The sequence below is a fragment of the Microcaecilia unicolor genome, chromosome 4 (assembly GCF_901765095.1).
Source record: "Microcaecilia unicolor chromosome 4, aMicUni1.1, whole genome shotgun sequence".
Classification (NCBI taxonomy): Eukaryota; Metazoa; Chordata; class Amphibia; order Gymnophiona; family Siphonopidae; genus Microcaecilia; species Microcaecilia unicolor.
In genome coordinates this window covers 219,474,117-219,494,353 of record NC_044034.1, presented here as the reverse complement: position 1 = coordinate 219,494,353, position 20,237 = coordinate 219,474,117, and the positions used below count along the sequence as shown (strand labels likewise).

Here is a 20,237-nt window from a genome sequence, read left to right as displayed (position 1 = left end):
GCTCACCACGCGAGGCCTATCCTCCAGAATACGAAGAACCTTTGTCTCCCCCCAGACTCTTGACCAGCTTATCAAGATTCTCTCCATACAATAAGGAACTGCAGAAAGGAAGCTTGCTAAGCTTAGACTTGGAAGTCGCGTCCGCCGACCAGCTCCAGAGCCATGACGACCACCAAGCCACTACACCAAGAGCCATGGACCTAGAAGACATGCGAATGAGATCGTAGAAGGCATCTGACAAGAAAGAGGCACCTCCAATTTGGCAGCCTCCTGACTGACCAAGTTCCAATCATCAGAGTCTCTGTCCAAAGTACAGTAGAGACTGGCCCAATGAAAACACGACCGTGCTACAAAACCCCTGCAAACAGCCGCCTACACAGCCAAGGTGGCCATGTCAAAACTCTACTTAAGCAGCCTTCCAGCCTGTGATCTTGGGGGTCCATAAGGGAAGAGACACCATTTACAGGCACTGTAACCTTCTTGGCGACCGCAAAGACAACAGCGTCCAACATAGGTAGATGCAAGGAGTTTCGATCTTGCTCCGGAATGGGAAAACATGAACCACTGACTTGGCAACAAGGAAGGGGACAGCGGGAGAAGCCCACTGCACCTGAATGACATCTCAAATGTCCTGCATGGGAAAAGACACATAGCATCTCTAGGATCTCTGAACTCTATTAAGAAGCATATCCACCATCCTAGGGGCCTTCGGGTAAGACTCCTCAAACTGCAGGACTGATACCTACAAAATGAGTTTCTGCAGCTCCTCACAATGGTAAATACGCACCGAGGGGTCCTCGAGGCAGCTCCTCCTGCTAGGGTTAGTCTCCCCAGTTGTTCCTGGTCCCTCAGATCCTCATCCTCAAACCAGGCCTCAGGCACATGAGACGCACGCTCCATGAGTTTCTCCTCTTCCTCCCACACTCCTCAATGGCACTTAGATGGAGGCAAGGAAGAGGGTTATTCCTGCAGCGCAGCCCCCTGCTGTGGCGCAGCTCTAGTTTGCTTCAGACAAAAGGCCTTGTATGTGGCCAAAACAACATACCAAAAGAAAATAGACTCCCGAGAGACCCGGCAGGACTGGTCCGAATGTCAGAGCCCCAGGAGATACCGGCTCCGAAAGTGGAGATCAGGGATACACAAAATGGCGGCGGTTCTCACAAAAAACGAGGCTGCCACCCAAACGGGCTCCCCCAAGGACAGTCCCGCCGAGGTCCCGGACACAGAAGCTGGTGTTGCCACCTGTCCCAACTCCCCACTTCCAGTCTTTGACCGCTCCGGAGCCACACAGAGGACACAGTGACCTGCAGAATCTATCCCTTGGCGCTGATAAAGCGATGCAGCACTTTTGGAGCTGTGACAATGCCACCCGAATTCGCGGTAACCCCATGGTCACCCAAGAGCTGCAGACAGCACAAGAACTGCCGAGGCAGCAGGAATCAGACCGGTACAGGCTGGGAAATCAAGGTAAAATTATGTATAATCATACCTGATAATTTTCTTTCCATTAATCATAGCTGATCAATCCATAGACTGGTGGGTTGTGTCCATCTACCAGCAGGTGGACATAGAGAGCAAACTTTTGCCTCCCTATATGTGGTCATGTGCTGCCGGAAACTCCTCAGTATGTCGATATCAAAGCTCCATCCGCAGGACTCAGCACTTAGAGAATTACACCCACGAAGGGACACTCTGCCCAGCTCACCACCGCCGAAACGGGGGAGGGGAATTAACCCAGCTCATCCCCACACAAGTGGGGGAGGGGAATCCGTCCAGCTCATCCCCGCGGAGCGGGGGAGGGACACCACACCCGCCGATGCGGGGGGATCTGGCTTATCCTGCAACCGCAACCGCGGGAGGAGCTGACTGACCCTAGCACCGCCGAAGCGGGAGGGGTACAAAACTGCCCTACAGCCGCACGAAGCGGGAGGGAGTGCCGGCAGAATTTTAAGTCTCAATCCAGCCCCGTAAAACGGAGGGGAGAGGAATGCAGCAGCTCACTGTAACACAAACTCGTCTTAACTCTTGAAGAATCCAAGTGAAAAAACTTGAACACGAAGTCTTTCTGAAGTAACTGAAGACTAAACTTGAACCTGAAATGCAACCAGAATAAAACAATACAGATATCTGGGAGGGGCTATGGATTGATCAGCTATGATTAATGGAAAGAAAATTATCAGGTATGATTATACATAATTTTACCTTCCATATCATCAAGCTGATCAATCCATAGACTGGTGGGATGTACCGAAGCAGTACTCACCCAGGGCGGGACATAGAAATCCCTGACCGCAACACTGAAGCTCCAAACCGGGCCTCCGCCCGAGCAGCCACAGTCAAGCGGTAATGCTTGGAGAATGTATGGGCCGAAGCCCAAGTTGCCGCCTTGCATATCTCTTCCAAGGAGACGGAACCGGCCTCTGCCATCGAGGTCGCCTGAGCTCTTGTGGAGTGAGCCTTCAGCTGGATAGGCGGCACCTTCCCCGCGGCCACATAAGCCGCTGCAATGGCTTCCTTGACCCATCTTGCCACTGTAGGCTTAGCAGCCTGCAGACCCCTACGAGGACCTGCAAACAGGACAAACAGATGATCCGATTTTCGGAAATCATTGGTCACTTCCAAGTATCTGATGATGACTCGTCTCACATCCAGATATTTAAGAGCAGAGTACTCCTCTGGGTAGTCCTCCCTACGAAAGGAAGGGAGACAGAGCTGCTGATTCACATGGAAGCGAGAAACAATCTTGGGCAGAAAGGAAGGCACTGTGCGAATAGTCACTCCTGCCTCAGTGAACTGCAGAAAAGGCTCTCGACATGAGAGCGCCTGGAGCTCGGAAACTCTTCTGGCTGAAGTGATAGCCACCAAAAGACTGCTTTCAACGTCAGGTCTTTCAGAGATGCCCTCGACAAGGGTTCAAACGGCGGCTTCTGCAATGCTCTTAGCACCAGGTTGAGATTCCACGCAGGCACCACTGAGTGCAGAGGAGGGCGCAGGTGATTAACTCCCTTGAGAAAGCGCACCACATCTGGCTGCGAAGCCAGGGAAGCACCCTTCAGGCGGCCCCTGAAGCAAGCCAGAGCCGCTACCTGGACCTTAAGGGAACTGAGCGACAGGCCTTTGTCCAGACCTTCTTGCAGGAACGCCAACACTGAAGAAATTGGAGCAGTTGAGAAGCCCTTCTTCCTCAGACGCTGCCGCTCAATAGCCAGGCCGTAAGACCAAAGGGGGAGGGATCCTCCATCACCACGGGACCCTGATGTAACGGGCCCTGCTCCACTGGCAGCCGCAGAGGATCGCCGACAGAGCCTGATCAAGTCCGCATACCAGGGACGTCTGGGCCAATCCGGACCCACCAGGATTATCCGGCCCGGATGCTTTGCCACCCGGTCTAGCACCCTGCCCAACATGGGCCAGGGCGGGAACACATAGAGAAGCTCTTGTGTCGGCCACTGTTGGAGGAGAGCATCTACTCCCAGGGATCGAGGGTCCCGTCCTCTGCTGAAAAAGCACGGCACTTGGCAATTGGCCGATGACGCCATCAGATCTAGGCTCGGCTGGCCCCAGCGCTTCGTGATGTCCAAGAACGCCTGAGCAGATAGCTGCCACTCTCCGGGATCCAAGGTTATGGCGACTGAGAAAGTCCGCCTTGACATTCATGACTCCGGCAATGTGGGCCGCTGACAGCTGTTCCAGGTTCGCTTCCGCCCACTGGCATAGACTCATAGCCTCCTTGGCTAGAGGGGCGCTCTTGGTACCTCCCTGGCGGTTGACATAGGCCACAGCCGTGGCATTGTCCGACAGTACCCGTACAGGCTTCAGCACCAGTACCGGGATGAACTCCAAAAGCGCCAACCGAATGGCTCTGAGTTCCAGGAGGTTGATAGACCACTTCGCCTCTGCAGGAGACCAGAGCCCCTGCGCTGTCCTTCCCAAGCAGTGGGCTCCCCAGCCCGACAACGAGGCGTCCGTCGTGACGACAATCCACTCTGGGGTCACCAGAGGCATTCCCGCAGACAACTTGTCTGTCTGCATCCACCAGCTCAGCGCCTTGCGCACTGCTGGATCCAAGGGAAGACGCACCGCATAATCCTCCGACATCGGAGTCCAGCGCTGCAGCAGAGAGTGTTGTAGTGGTCTCATATGAGCCCTGGCCCAGGGCACTACTTCCATCGTGGCCGTCATAGAGCCCAACAGCTGCACATAGTCCCAAGCCCGAAGAGGAGAGGCTACTAGGAACTGGTCCACCTGAGCCTGAAGCTTGACAATCCGATTGTCTGGCAGGAACACTCTGCCCACTTGGGTGTCGAATCGAACTCCCAGATACTCCAGGGACTGAGTCGGGCGCAGCTGGCTCTTCTCCCAGTTGATGATCCATCCCAGGGAGCTCAAAAGAGCAACTACCCGGTCCACAGCTTTGCCGCACTCTGCATAAGAGGGGGCTCGGATCAACCAGTCGTCCAGATAAGGATGGACTTGTACTCCTTCCTTTCGCAGGAAGGCCGCTATGACCACCATTACTTTGGAAAAGGTCCGCGGAGCAGTAGCCAACCCGAAAGGGAGGGCTCTGAACTGTAAGTGTCGTCCCAGGACTGCAAAACGCAGAAAGCGTTGATGAGGAGGCCAGATGGGAATATGCAGGTACGCTTCCTTGATGTCTAAGGATGCCAGGTACTCCCCTGCCTTCACTGCCGCTATAACAGAGCGGAGAGTCTCCATGCGAAAGTGCCGCACTTTCAATGCCCGATTGACCCCTTTGAGGTCGAGGATAGGCCGGACAGAACCTCCTTTCTTTGGTACCACAAAGTAAATGGAGTAACGCCCCTTGCCAAGCTGACTTTCTGGCACCGGAACGACCGCACCCAGGCGGATCAGATTGTCCAAAGTCTGCTGCACTGCCACAGCTTTGACCGGAGACTTGCAGGGAGAGAGTACAAACCCGTCTCTTAAGGGTCGGCAGAACTCTAGCTTGTAGCCGTCTCTGATGACTTCCAGCACCCAAGCGTCTGAAGTTATTGTGGTCCACTCGCCCAGAAACGAGGACAGCCGTCCTCCAATCTGCACTGGGGCTTGGACCAATACCCCGTCATTGGGTACGAGACCCTGGGGGAGGACCGGAGGGAGCACCTCCGGGACGGCGGTCTCTGCGAAAGGAATGCTGCTTGGGGGAGAAATTCCTCTTAAAGGAAGAGGGGGCAGAAGAACCCGACCTGCCCGGGCGGTACCGACGGGCTTCCTGAAACCGTCCTCTGGATGTACCGGGACGAGCACTAGCCCGAGCCCTGACCTCTGGTAACTTCTTGCCCTTAGACGTGCCGAGATCGGTCACGATTTTGTCCAGCTCGACCCCAAAGAGCAGCTTGCCTTTAAAAGGCAATCTAGCCAGGCGGGATTTAGAGGCGTGGTCAGCAGACCAATGTTTCAGCCAAAGCCACCGCCGCGCAGAGACTGTCTGAGCCATGCCTTTAGCTGAGGCTCTCAAGACATCATACAGCAAGTCTGCCAAATAGGCTAAGCCCGATTCCAGGGCCGGCCAATCAGCCCTCAAGGAATGATCCGAGGGGGAAGCCCGCTGCACCATAGTCAGGCACGCCCTGGCCACATAGGAGCCGCAAACTGAGGCCTGCAAACTTAAAGCAGCCGCCTCAAAGGACGACCTTAAGGCCGCCTCCAATCTCCTGTCTTGGGCGTCCTTTAGGGCCGTGCCACCTTCCACCGGCAATGCCGTTTTCTTAGTCACCGCAGTGATTAAAGAATCCACGGTAGGCCACAGATAGGCCTCACGTTCACTCACAGCCAAAGGATAGAGGCGGGACATAGCCCTAGCCACTTTAAGGCTCGCTTCTGGGACATCCCATTGAGCCGAAATTAAGGTGTGCATGGCATCATGCACGTGGAAGGTTCTAGGCGGGCGCTTAGTCCCCAGCATAATGGCAGAGCCAACAGGGGCTGAGGGAGAGACGTCCTCCGGAGAGGATATCTTCAAAGTGTCCATGGCCTGTAACAACAGGTTGGGCAAATCCTCCGGGCGAAAAAAGCCGCGCTGCAGAGGGGTCATCCGCTCCATCCGAGCGGGGATCCGTCTCCTCCAAGGAATCCGCAAAGGACCGTTGGGAGACCTCAGACACGCTGCCCTCATCTACATCGGAGGAGACAAATTCCTCCAAGGCCTGGGAATCAACCCGAGGGCGTTTACCTCTGGGAACCTCAACCTCTTTACCAGAGGAGGGAGCGGGGGCAGCGTTGTGCATGAGGAAGGCCCGATGCAGCAGCAAAACAAACTCGGGGGAGAAACCCCCCAGACTGTGCACCTCCGCAGCCTGGGCAACAGGCCTAGGCGCGCTCTCAACCGGCGCTCGCAATAGCGGGGAGAGACATGCTGCGCATCCAACATGGCGTCCGGCGCGAAACTCCGCGAAGGAGCCGCGCGGGAAGAACGGCTCTTAACTTTAGCCGCTTCTGTGCCGTCGCCCAAATTAAGGGCGTTCATGGCATTAACGTCTCCAACCTCAAGGGCGGCCCAAGAAGAAGCCGTCCGAGCCGCGTGGCCGGCCAAGATGGCGGAGGCGAGGAGCGGGGGATGGGCGTTTATGGCGGGAAAAACCGCCACGCCGGAGGAAGGACCGGGACATGCATCGGTCGCGAAACTGTCACCCACCAAGGGCGAATCCGGCTTGAAGACCCCCGCATCCCCTGTAGAAGCGCTCGAGCGACCCGGGGAGCGACCCTTTGCGCCCTCGCCCTCCGACGCCATGAGCCACGAGGAGAAGAATCGGGGAACCCCCGCCCGCTATAAAAAGGTAAAATTACCTGCTGTCCGCTCCGAGTTGTAACGACCTGGTGTCTCAGTGAGTAGCTGCAATAGACGCTTAAATAAACGTCGAAATAAACGCCTTTAAGGCCGTTCAAAATTTTTTTTTTTTTTTTAACGGAGCCAGCGGGAGGGGGGAGAAAAGGAGGGACCTGGCACCACCAGGTTTGCACTTGCTCAAAAGAGCCCTCAACCCCAGGCACTCAACAAAACCTAAAAATTAGGCTTGGAGGCCTAGCCAGAGCTGCTGCTGTGTGTGACCACCACCTGCTGAGATAGAGAACATACTGAGGAGTTTCCGGCAGCACATGACCACATATAGGGAGGCAAAAGTTTGCTCTCTATCTCCACCTGCTGGTAGATGGACACAACCCACCAGTCTATGGATTGATCAGCTTGATGATATGGAACTAAGATTTTTTTTTTTTTTTTAAGGTCTCAGCCCAGAGACCTGAGAAAGGCAGACCCCACAGCACTCAAAACTGCCAATCTACCAACAGAGAGCCAAACAGCTGAGGCTCACAGAACCAAGGAACCCGAAAAAGGGTCCAAGTGTGGGGGTGGGGGGTGGGGGGGGGGGGGGGCGCCCAGCCACCCGGGTTTGGCACCCCTGTGGTGAGAGAGACCCTCATGGGCCTCAGCCTCTATTCAGCAAGAAGACAAAAGGAACAAAAAGGAAAATACCACTAGCGATTTTTTTTTTTTTTTTTTTTTAAAGGGTCAATCAGCAGCCCCAGGAAGAAAAACCAAAAACCAAATCCCAGGGCCCACAAGTAACCAGACTGCACAGGCTTACCACTTCTACCATCTGCCGAGACTGAGAACAGACTGGCTTCCTGGGGTCTGCACAGTCCACTTATAGGTTTACTCGAAGCTCAGTTTGTTCTCAGTCTCCATTTGCTGGTAAGAATGCATAACCCATCTTTGCTGGTCTACAGGGATGCTATGGAAACTGCCTTTACATTAAATAGGTCAAAGCAGTTCACAAAATCAGTTAAAATCTATATTTAAAAAATGGAAAAGGAAGGAGAACTCCAAGCACACATAGGATAGTTTTGCAATGCTTCAAGCAGCTGGCCTGCAGTTCTGAAATTAAGTTACCAATTGCATTACACATGCACAAATAGAAAACACCAAATTCTCTTCCTGTTTATCCCATTCATCCTTCTAATTGGGTACAGTAGTGTGGTTGCTGTGTTAGTCTTCTTCAATAAAAGGTTAATAAAAAAATAAAACACACAAAAATAAAGATACCACCTATCTAATCTAGTACTGTCCTAACCTGAGGAAGAAAGTTCAAGCCTTCAAAAACTATTCCTAAAAATATATATTTTTATTTTTTTTAATTTCTATTCCTAACTGGCAAACAATAGGTCCTTCTTACCTTGATCTTGGATCACCAGCAATTAGGTTTCCAAACTCTCCCAGAATATAGCCCCCAACTTTGACCAAATTTTCATGGCAGGCTGGTGCCTGAAGGGCCTGTAAAAATGTAAATAAATTTACATTTACAAACAGTAAAACAAATTTAAATGTAGGTCACTGTGAATAAAAATGAATGTTTTACTAGTGGGATGTATGGTGAATAAGTTCACGAGAAGACACAAATTTAATATAGAAGTCATGCAGTAACAAATATGCTATATTTTCATGGTTTCCTAGTTAAATTTTGCTTCAGTTTGCCTCAGGCAGTGTTTTAACAATATTACCCTCTTTAGGAAATCTGTATCCAATATACTTCCTCCCCTAAATCTTTAGTCTTATTATAGAATGGTGTTTCCCAACCTGTGTGCTTTCAGACTAACTAGGTGTGCTGCAGAAAAATCACTACTGCCTAATGCTCAGGTGCTGACCAACTCATAGGGTTTTGGCTCTTAGCATCTCACTGAAATGTGTGAAAAAGCACTTTATTTTTTTTTCTTTAGTGTATCTGTAGTTTTGCACGTTGTATGCACAAATACATACTGAATATCACCTTTTCTTCCCCTTACTGATCTTCCTCTATATCCCTCATGTCTTATCCTCCTCCGTCTAAATGAGACCATCAGATGAAATGATGTTGGGGAACAGCAACAACGATGGAATTCTGGCAGCCACAAGCACATCATCAGCTGCCAAAGGTAACTAGGAAGTCCACTGCACATATCACACAGAGGCCTACTGTTTCCAGCCCTTGTATACAGGGCTGTCATTGGAGGTCTGCTTGTGGCAGGAAACGGAAGAGAACGGATAAAGGGAGAAGGAATCCATCCAAGCATAGTGAACAACTGATGAAGCAGGGAACTACTTGAATTCTCACTCCATGCACAGTACCTTGCAAAAAGTCTTCCCAGCACATTTTTCTTCCGTGTGCTGTCTAAAAATACAATTCAAAATACACTGAAGAGAGAGTTTGTCTTATTGAAGTATCCAGCATAATTTACCATTTCAATGTGAAATTATAGCACTACTAAAAATATTAAGAATAAGAAACGAAGAAAGTCTTGATCACATAAATGTTCCCGAGGACTCAATACTTGGCTGCAAGCGAGTTTCTATGAAGAACAGTTATGAGTTATACGGGATAAGTGTCTACCAACTTTAAACAGGAGAATGGGGCAGCTTTCGTCCATTCTTGGCAGAATTGTTCATGCTTTTTCAAGCTGGCTGTAAATAGTTTGTGGATTGTAGTCTTCACCTTGTTGCACATATTTATTCTATTCCAGTTGAGGTTTTGACTACGCTACTCAAGGACATTTATTTTCTAACATACTGAAATATTACTAAAAGTGTTCCCCTAATCAGTACCTTTGAATAATTATCCAGGCATTCTTTTGGCAGCTACGTGTTCAGCATTAGACCTTTGCTTCAAATTCACTTCATACAACAGAATTTGATCCTTTGTCCAAGAAGTATTCAAATCAGCTCAGCAACTCAGCTACACATTCTGAAGGCAGCCCACTGGCTTCCTTTGCTGCATTGCATCATCTACAAGATTTTATTACTGGTCTTCAAGATCTACCTTTCTGGCGAGCCCTCATCTCTCTCCTGCTTGTTAACTCTCTATTCCATCCAAAAAAATATTGATATCATCGTCCTAAAACCGATTAGTAGTACCATAATTCCGGGAAATGTTTCATGAGCACACAAGGAAAGTGATCTTCTCAGTCTCAGTCCAAGGACCTGACCACTGGAATAAACTACCACAGTCCCTCTGTCAGACCGAACAGACTCTCCACTTCTATTCTCTTTTTCTATCCTATCATGATTGTATGTCTACCCTTTTCACTCTCAGTCATGTCGGGTCATCCCCTCCCTCTCCCCTAATATTTTTTTAGATTGTAAGTCGCCTAGATATTTCATATGATGGTCGAGATAATAAATCCCAAATAAAACTTGGAAACATCAATGGGTTCACAACTTATTATGGGCCTTAAGGCAATTTTAGAAAACAAAGCTAGTTTGGGTTTGCAATGACAAAGGGAGTGATGACTTACAGAATCAAGACTTTTTCGTTTCTAAAATCTTACTTTGAATAATTGTTCTCCCATTGAAAAATAGTAGTATATGTTTTAATACTTTCAGAACTTTATTTTTCTTTTTCAGAAAGCAGAATGTGAAAAATGTACATGGGTGTAAAGACTTTTGCAAAACACTGTATATACTATAAGAACATAATAACAAACGTTGCCATATTGGGACAGAGAGATGGTCCATCAAGCCCAGTATTGGCCAATTAAGGTCACAAGTACCTGGCAAGATCCCAAAACAGTACAATACATTTTATGCTGCTTATCCTAGAAATAAGCAGTGGATTCTCCCAAGTCCATCTTAATAATGGCTTATAGACTTTTCTTTTAGGAAGATATCCAAACCTTTTTTAAACCCCACTAAACGAACTACTTTTACAACATTCTCTGGCAAGGAATTCCAGAGTTTAATTACACACCGAGTGAAGAAATATTTTCTCAGATTTGTTTTAAATTTACAGCTTTGTAGCTTCAATTGCATGCCCCCTAGTCCTAGTATTTTTGGAAAGAGTAAACAAAACCTACATAAAACTGGTGCTGTGGAGGAGCTACCTGAGCCTCCTGCATCAGAACTGTAAAAGCTGCTCTACTGGAACAGATCCAAATGCCATTCTACCATCTCTATCCATCTGTTTTAAAATCTGGAGGATGCGCAGTGGACTTTGTGTTTCTCAGCTCTTTTAGAAATGCGAGTCCTCTCTATGCCCACACTGCTTGTTCCCTTCAGGACTGGTTGTTATGGCATTTCTCATGCAACCATGCTTCTTTGCCTTTGTTCCGAGGCCTGTTACTGCAGACTTCAGCACATCCTGTTCACTGCAGCCAGAGGCCTTATAACGGTTTTATCTGCAAACTAGTACAAACCAGTTTTAGCCGGACATACAAGACAACGGCTGGTAAAACATGAGGTAATGATCAGACATATGGGCAGAGCCCTGTGTATGTGCAGGATTCCTCATTGGGTAATTTATGAGGTGGTGCTCTGTGATGGAAGGTATATAAGTGACTGCACATCTAGGGAATGTGGGAATATATTCTTCTGGTAGGTAAGGCATATTCCCGGGGGGGGGGGGGGGGGTGGGGGGGGGGTGGATGCGTGTGCTTTCTTCCCTCCCGTCACTATGGGTGGGGACTTGGTCTTTGCAGCTAAGAATCTTTCATTCTTTTTCTTCATTCTTTTGTTTCTCTCTCCATTCTCTCAGCTTTGTGTCTTTCATATGATAGTTTCTATGTATAAAACTCTGAAGAACTGCCGAAGCTCAGCGTCCATGATATGTCTGTCCTTTATATAATTAGCCTGACTTTTTTTTTTTTTTTTTACAGAGGCTGATGTTAGGTTTTGTGAGATTACTAATGTCTGCTACAGATAATTAGCCTGACTTTTTTTTTTTTTTTTTTTTTACAGAGGCTGATGCTAGGTTTTGTGAGATTACTAATGTCTGCTACAGATACCAGCTACTTTTGTAGTGGGTAATAAAACTTCCCTTTTTTCCTGTCTTTCCGTCTCTGTCTTGTCTTTCTGAGAGAATAGCATAAGCCATGCAGCTATTACATGGTATGTTTATGTTAATATAGGATTTGCCTCGAGACTAAAGGTTTGGAAACACTACTACAGAGAATTATATTTTTTTAAATGAAAATTGGCAAGTTATATCTATATTGAGCTTTAAATTAGCTATAATCTCGTGACTGCAGCACAGCAGTGGCAAAGATATAAAATTGTGGGGGAATTTGTTACCCATAACTCAGGTAGCCAAAAAACATCTAGCCCAATATCCTGCTTCCAACAGTGGCCAATCCAAGTCACAAGTACCTGGCAGAAACCCAAATAGTAGCAACATTTCATGCTATCCATCCCAGGGCAAGAAGTGGCTTCCCCCATGGCTATCTCAATAGCAGACTACAGAAACTTTTCATGCACATTCATTAGGGATATCCTGAAAACGCAACTGGCTGGTGTTCCCCGAGGACAGGTTTGAGAATCACCGTCAGTCACAACCTGATCTATCAACACTCACTGATATCTGTATTCAGTATTTTACAAAAAGGAATGACAAGGTACTTACCTTGGGTCCCATGGTTAAGGGGGCAGATGTGTATCCCCATCTCAGGTAAGGACAAAAGTTAACCCAGCAGACTACGGTTAAATCAGTCAAATTAAGCAGCTATGGATCAGAAGTCCTGGGCAATCATGCTCTCATTTCAAAAGCTAGCCTTCAGCTTTACATTGACATTTCTAGACACAAATCCTTTATTCTCACCTCAAAGACAGTCTTTGCTGCATAACCTTGCACATCATCTCTGTTAATCACAATCTGAATGACCCGGTACCACACCTCCTCACTCACGTAGTCCCCTGCAATTCGGATTAAATTTAGAATTGTATCGACATACCAGGTATAATCCACTGCATACTTTTCAGCAAGAATTGCAACCTTCAGCACCTAAAAAGGAAAGAAAAGACTGCAGACTAAAAAAAAAAACATCTTACTTCATAAAGTGGTACAGCAAGCAGCTTTTCTTATTCATGGTTCTGAGCCGAGATAAGACTGGTCAAATTATGTTCATATTTGATTTTTTTAAAACATCAAATGAATTCAAAAAGTCATATACCCACAGCTAGAAAACGTTAATTTTAGATGTCACAGATCTTCATTAGTTATTTTAAAAAGACAACCACTTCTAGAAAAGTGAAGATACTTACCTGTAGCAGGTATTCTCCGAGGACAGCAGACATTATATTCTCACAAGTGGGTAACGCAGGCCGTGTTGTGAAGTCTGGGACTTATGACCAGCATAAGAGAAGCTTTGTGGAGCGTGAAACACGTTCCACTGTGCATGCGCTAATACTATCCCGCCCGCTGCATGAAGGCGGTTACCGCAGTTGAGTATAACTGCAAGAAAAGGAAAAATAATAAAGGAGACAACTCCAAGAGGAGGTGAGAGGGACTGTGAGAATATAAGGCCTGCTGTCCTCAGAGAATACCTGCTACAGGTAAGTATCTTTGCTTTCTCCAAGGAGAAGCAGGCCTATCTATTCTCACAAGTGGGGAATTTCTAGGGGGGTGGAGTTGGATTCTAGACCCCAAACAGATTCTGCAACACTGTCTGCCCGAACTGTCGAGTCAGGTATCCTGCTCAAGGCAGTAATGAGATGTAAATGTGTAAACTGAAGACCAAGTTGCAGCCTTGCACATTTCTTCAATACAGGCTGACCGCAAGTGGGCTACCGATACAGCCACGGCTCTGACATTGTGAGCCGTGTCATGACCCTCTAGGGCCAGCCCAGTCTGGGCATAAGTGAAGGAAACGCAATCTGCCAGCCACTTAGACATGGTGCATTTCCTGATGGTGACCCCCACCCTGTTGGGATCAAAAGAAATAAAAAGTTGGGCGGACCGTCTGTGGGGCCTGGTCCGCTCCATGTAGTAGGCCAATACTCTCTCGCAATCCAAGATGTGAAAAGTGGTTTTGCCAGGATGGCATGAAGTTGGGGAAAGAATGTGGGCAATGGAACTCAGACATCACCTTTGGCAGGAACTTAGGGTGCATGCAGACAACTACTCTGTTATGATGAAACTTAGTATAAGGTGCATCCATCAATAAGGTCTGAAGCTCACTGACTCTACGAACTGAAGTAATAGCCACCAAAAAGAAGACTCCCAGGTCAAGTACTTCAGATGGCAGGAATTCAGTGGCTCAAAAGGAGCTTTCATCAGTTGGGTGATAACGACATTGAGGTTCCATGACACAGGCGGAGGTTTGACATGGGGCTCTGACAAAAACAAACCTTTCCTAAAGCAACAACTAGAGGCTGTCCAAAGATGGGTTTACCCTCTACATGTTGATAAGCACTAATTGCACTAAGGTGAACCCTTACAGAGTTGGTCTCGAGACCAGACTGATAGGTGCAGAAGGTATTCAAGCAAGGGGATCTAGGGCCTTGATCTCACACCAAATGGCAAACATCCTCCATTTGAAAGAATAGCACCTCTTAGTGGAGTTTTTCTTTTAAGCCAGCAAGATCTGGGAGACACTCTCCAAAAGACCCAAGGAAACAAATTCTAGGCTCTCAACATCCAAGCTGTGAGAGCAGAGACTGGAGGCTGGGATGCAGAAGAGACCCCTTGTTCTGCGTGATGAGGCTCAGAAAACACTCCAATCTCCAAGGCTCTTGTAACTCCAGAAGTAGAAGGAACCATATCTGCTGCAGCCAGTACGGTGCGCTCAGAATCATGGTTCTGCGGTCTTGCTTGAGTTTCAACAAAGTTTTCCCCACTAAAAGTATGGAACGATAAGCATATAGAAGACCTGTCACCAATTGAGGAAGCAGACATGTGACGTTCTGTCATGGGCCTTGAGGAAAAGGAAAGTCTATGGTCAGTGCTGGGGCTATTCATCTGCAGAGAATGGTCCCAGTACAAGAGGTGATGTGAACTGTGTGTGACCCACAGCATGCTGTGTAAAAAGTGGACATTCCACGGACAGGATTGGGTCTCTAGGGAATATGTGCAGATGGAGGAATAGTGAGTAAAAAAAAAAAATAGCTGACAGGAACTAAGGAATGTAAACATGGCAGAAGTGACTTATTGCGGTTGAAACAGACATGTGATAAAGGGTGTGTGGGGGTGTTTGTCAAACAGCATTAAGGGGAGACAAAGGGACTGGATAAAGAACAGGCTGGTAAGGTGTCTGGAAAGGCATTATAAAAGAGACTTGAGGGAATCAAGATGGACAGGAACTTGTCACTTAGTGATCTGCTGTGCATAACTGGTATTTCATGTTTGCAAATTCATTGCTTGTATCAGATATAAATTTTAATTAGATTTATAATTTGAAATAAAACTTTATGTGATTACTTACAGATACACTTGATTTCTTGCATAGTTTTTTTTGTAGAGGACCAGTGTGGGGACTTACCCTAATCTGACTGCTCACAGCCATATTAGACTGACTAACCAGGGATAAGCCCCAAGGTTATCCTCCTGAGGTAATCTTAGGAGCCAGGTGAGGACCTCAGGGGTTTAAACAGCCTGAACCCTGGAACAGGAGGGGCTTTGTGGTTGACCTGAGTGGCAAACAGATCCACTGAGAAGGTGCCCCACAACTGGAAGATCTTGCGGGCAATGACCATATTGAGAGACCACTCATGTGGTTGCATTATTCTGCTCAATCTGTCGGCCAGGGCATTGTTTTTGCATTGTGATTTCCTGTGCAGCATCTGTAGTCCATCCCTGAGGGAGTTTCAATCTGGCATGCAGCCGTTTTTGAGTAGAGGAAATGTGATGGTGGTTCCTCCTGAGGAAGATTTGTGAAATGTGGTCCTGCATTGGGGAACTGGCACAAATATGAGACAGATATGGTGGACTGTTGAGCCAGTCACCGAGCAACAGTACCTGTACTTTGATGTATACAGATGGTTGGAGGCATCATATTTAAAGTAGCCAACGGAGGGCTAACAGATAAACAATGTTTTCCCATTGGAGATCAGTCATCAAGCGTTTACGTATAATACGTTTACAGCGGCCAAGCGGAAAGCGTGGCGTCAACAGGAAAAGGACTATCGAGCTGGCAGGACTGATTTGTGATCTTTTTTGTATGATATAATGTACAATTGGGGCAAAATATATGTAAAATCAAGGAACAGCATATATTTGCAGGTCAGGATGTAATAGTGGTTACTTTATATTCAAGTACAGGTGGTGCAAGGTGAGTGAGTGAGGTTTTAATATTAGGCAGCAGTGCCAGTAGGTTTAATGGGGCATTGCAACACAATAAAATCTTTTGTGATATTGAAAAAAAATACTGGAGTCTTTGTGTAATAGATACTAAAAAAGTGACTCTGGAATCAAAAGCACTATCCCCTAATTAGTAACATTGTTTTTGCCTGCCAGATAAGTGGCTTGGAGGAACATGCCATGCTGGCAAGCCCAATGCCACATCCTGACAGAGGGCGTGATCCGGTGCCCCCCACCCCGCTTGTTAGCATAATACATAGCAACCTGATTGTCTGTTTGAATGAGAACAATTTGATGAGATAACCAATCTCTGAAAGCCTTTAGAGCATTCCAGATCACCCAGAGCTTGATCTGAAGATTTGTTTCTTGGGGGCGAAGCCCATTTACATGAGTTCCCTATCCCAGAAGAGATGCATCCGTCGTCAGCACCTTTTGTGGCTGAGGAATTTGGAATGGAAGAGTCAAATTGGATCGACTGGTCTATCACTGAAGGGAGCGTACAAGCTCTGGTCCACAACAAGGGACTGTACAAGCTCTGGGCCACTTGGGTGACATCTTCCATTCTCCTCATGGCCTGACACCACAGAGACGCCAGGGTCCATTGAGCTGAAGATGTGACATGGATATAGAGTATACTGTGAAAGCTATGTGGCCCAACAATTTCAACATCTGCTGAGCTGTGACCTGCTGAGAGGCTCGAACCATGGAAGCAAGCGAGACAAGAGTGTCTGCTCTCGTGTCCAGAAGGAAGGAAGGAAGGAAGGAAGGAAGGCTTGAGCTTTCTGTGTATCGAGTAGGACTCCTATGAATTGCAATGGCTGGAACGGGTGAAAATGGGACTTGGGGTAGTTTAAAACAAACACTAGTAGCTCGAGCACCCAAACAGTCCTCTGCATGGACTTCTGAGAAACCGTCCAGGGAGGTGCTCTTTACCAGCCAATCATCGAGATTGGGAGTCCATGTGTTTTCCTGTCTGGGCAGTGATGCTGCAACTACTGCTAGACACTTCAAGACCCTGGGAATTGATGCGCAACCAAAAGACAACACGCAGTACTGAAAATGATGTGTTACCAACCGAAATCGAAGATACTTCCGGTGAGTTAAAAGTATTGGATGCGAGTATATGCATCCTTTAAGTCTAAAGAGCATAGCCAACCATTTTCCTGAATCATGGGGAGAAGGGTGTCCAGGGAAACCATTCTGAACTTTAATTGGACTAGGAATTTGTTCAAGGCCCTTAGGTCTAGAATGGGATGTATCCTCCCTGTTTTTATTTTGCATAAGGAAGTACCTGGAATAGAATCCCTACCCTTCCTTCCCTGTTGGAACAGGCTCAACTGCATGGGCCTTCAGAAGGGCCAAGAGTTCCTCTGAAAGTACCTGCCTGTGCTGAGACAGCTGAACAAATGAGCTCTCAGTGGACAATTTGGAGGTTTCAGATACCGACTGAGGGTGTATCCAAGATGGACTATTTGAAGAACCTACTGGTCAGAGGTGATAAGGGGCCACCTTTATTGAAAAAATGTCAGCCTCCCCCCGACTGGCAAGTCGTCCTGGATGGACACTTACTGCGGCTATGCTCTGTTAAAGCCAGTCAAAAGCTCATCCTTTGCTTTGCCTGGGGAGCAGCAGGGTCTTAGGTGAACACTGCTGATGTGAACGAGTGTGCTGGGGTTGAGCCTGAGCAGACTGGCAAGCCGAGGGGTTGTACATATGTCTCCGATAGTAATAGGTACTCCTCCTTGACTCGCCAAAAGTCATCCTAGCTGAGGAGGTAGATGGAGAAGGCATCCGGTGGGAGAGAAAAGAGATGGTATCAGTATGTTTTTTTTTTTAAATTTGGTCTGTGACCTTCTCTCCAAAAAGATTATCCCCCCCCCCCCCCCCACCCCGACATGGGGCATCCACCAACCTCTGCTGAACAGAATGTTCCAAGTCAGAAACTGGCAGCATGTGAGCCTGCGCATTGCTATACACTGGGCAGAAATCCTGAATGCCATGTCAAAAATGTCACAAGTGCCCCTGGCCAAGTGCTTTCGACACACCTTCTGCTGCTTGACCAACTTGTGAAGTGACTCAGCCTGCTCCGGAGGGAGCATCTCAGTCAGGTCTGACAACTTGCGCACTGAGTTTCACAAGTAAATACTTGTGAAAAGCTGATAGGATTGTATTCAGGAGATGAGCATTGAGGCCTGGAACATCTTTCTCCCAAAATAATCCAGTGTTCTAGCTTCACTACCTGGGGGCACCAAAGCACAGTCCCTGGAACTCCTGGTTCTTTTGAGAGCGGATTTCACCACCATGGAATTGAGAGGCAACTGAGGTTTTTCAAATCCAGGCGTTCTGTGAATCTGGTACATGGAATTGATCTTCTTAGCCAGTACCAGGACCAATAGAGGGACTCCCCATTCCTAACAATGACTTCATGGAGTACCTCGTGGAGGGACAGTCACAGCCTCCCTAGGAGATGTGTAGTCCAGGACCTCGAGCATCTTGGCCCTGGGCTCGTCCTCCACTTTTAAAGGAAATGGAATAGCGTTAGCCATTTCCTTTACAAACGATGGAAATGAGAAATAAAAGGCTTTTTCTCCTTTCAGGTGAAGGGGAGGGTTCAGAGGGTATGCCATAGGGCTCATCTGAGGAAAAGTACCTGGTATCTTCCTCTGACTTCCATGAGCGCTCATCGGCATCAGAAAAAAACCTCTTTATGGGAGGGTCGAGGCCAAACCTGTCTCGATGCAGAGAAGCCATGTCCTCAAGAATGGAGTTGAGGAATCGGTTCCCATCTCGACTACAGTGAAGCTTCCTCCCCCGACGTCAAGGGAGTCCCGGCTTCGGAGGCAGTCGACACCCAGGCCACCGGGGTTGGAGGCCACACTGCAGGCTGAGGGCCATGTGAGGCCACAATGGGAGGTGGGATAAGTGCAAGCATCCCCAGTGCATAAGGCCATCAACCAGCTCAAGAAGCAAGGCTCAGATGCGCTCACTGAGGGCCAACATTGGGAAAAGCTGGGGCTACAGTTGAGACAGGTTGCAGGACTGTCGGGATCGATACTGGAACTGGCTGGTGGATGCTGATGCCTCCTACCTCAATGCCGATATAAACACTGAGGAACTGGACTTGGCTCCAAAAGGTTTCTCACGTTGAGCATCTCTGGAAAGGAGAGTCCTTTTTTTTCGTACTAAGACAAAGGTTGCAGTTTTCAGGGCTATGGTTGGGCCCTAAACACTGGAGACACCAAGAATGGGTGTCTGCTCCACAGATCGTCCAACTGCACCGGGCACAGCGCTTGAAGCCACTGGGAACTTTAGTGGACATGGACGGGAAAACTTTGTTGACTAAATTAAAAGAAGCAATACTGCCGGAAAAAAGGGACGAGGCACCTGAGAAAAAGGAGGGAGTAAACCCAGGAGAGGCCAAATAGATACATACATTGAATTCCACCCACACAGTAAATCTTAACAGGTTCTCAGTTCTTAACCTAAAACTACACATTAACTACCTATCCCCTATATCCCATAAAACAGGAGTAGGAGAAAAAACAGGTAGTTGTGTGACAGGCTACATATTTTATTATTACAAAATTTGGAACTATGATAAAGAAACAAAGAACCCCTAAAGCTACTGCTTTCAGTACGGCTTCTACCACTGTCAAGACCAAACCCTTGGACTAAGACAAGATTCTGGTTTCATGTGATAAATGTACATACATTGAGTCCCTTGTGAAAGAAGCACAAGAACTAAGAGAAGTGGTAAGACTAAGAAATATCTGGGACAACCAGAAATTTGACCCAGAGACACAGGTCAAAACATTGAAGAGTTCCAGCAAAGGGAGAGATGATCTTGGGCAGAGCACAGCTAGAAGCAGGTCTCCAAGTCCCACAAGATCAATCCTCCAACTCCACCTTCTATTCAGATAAAGTATTGGTTCATAGCCCTGGAGGTAGAAGAGCTAGAAACATCTAAAAAACAGGAGAAAACAATGACCAAAAATGCCATCACAGCCGGACAATTGGCCCAAAGAAAGCGAAAGGTTGTGGTGGTTGGAGATTCACTTCTCAGGGGTACCGAAGCGCCCATATGCCGGCCAGATATATTGTCCAGAGGTGTGCTGTCTGCCGGGTGCCAAGATTCACGATATTGTGGAAAGATTCCCTAGACTTATCAAGCCTACGGACCAT

General features: G+C 47.7%; 1 protein-coding gene across 1 annotated transcript in view; it reads right to left on the bottom strand.

Annotated features, from left to right (window-relative positions):
- The window catches only part of AP2A2 (adaptor related protein complex 2 subunit alpha 2), a 279,757-nt gene that overhangs the window by 90,175 nt on the left and 169,345 nt on the right, over positions 1 to 20,237 (bottom strand). Inside the window, 2 exon segments of the mRNA XM_030201248.1 lie at positions 8,193 to 8,290; positions 12,579 to 12,761. Of these exon segments, the coding sequence (XP_030057108.1) occupies positions 8,193 to 8,290; positions 12,579 to 12,761 (281 nt within the window).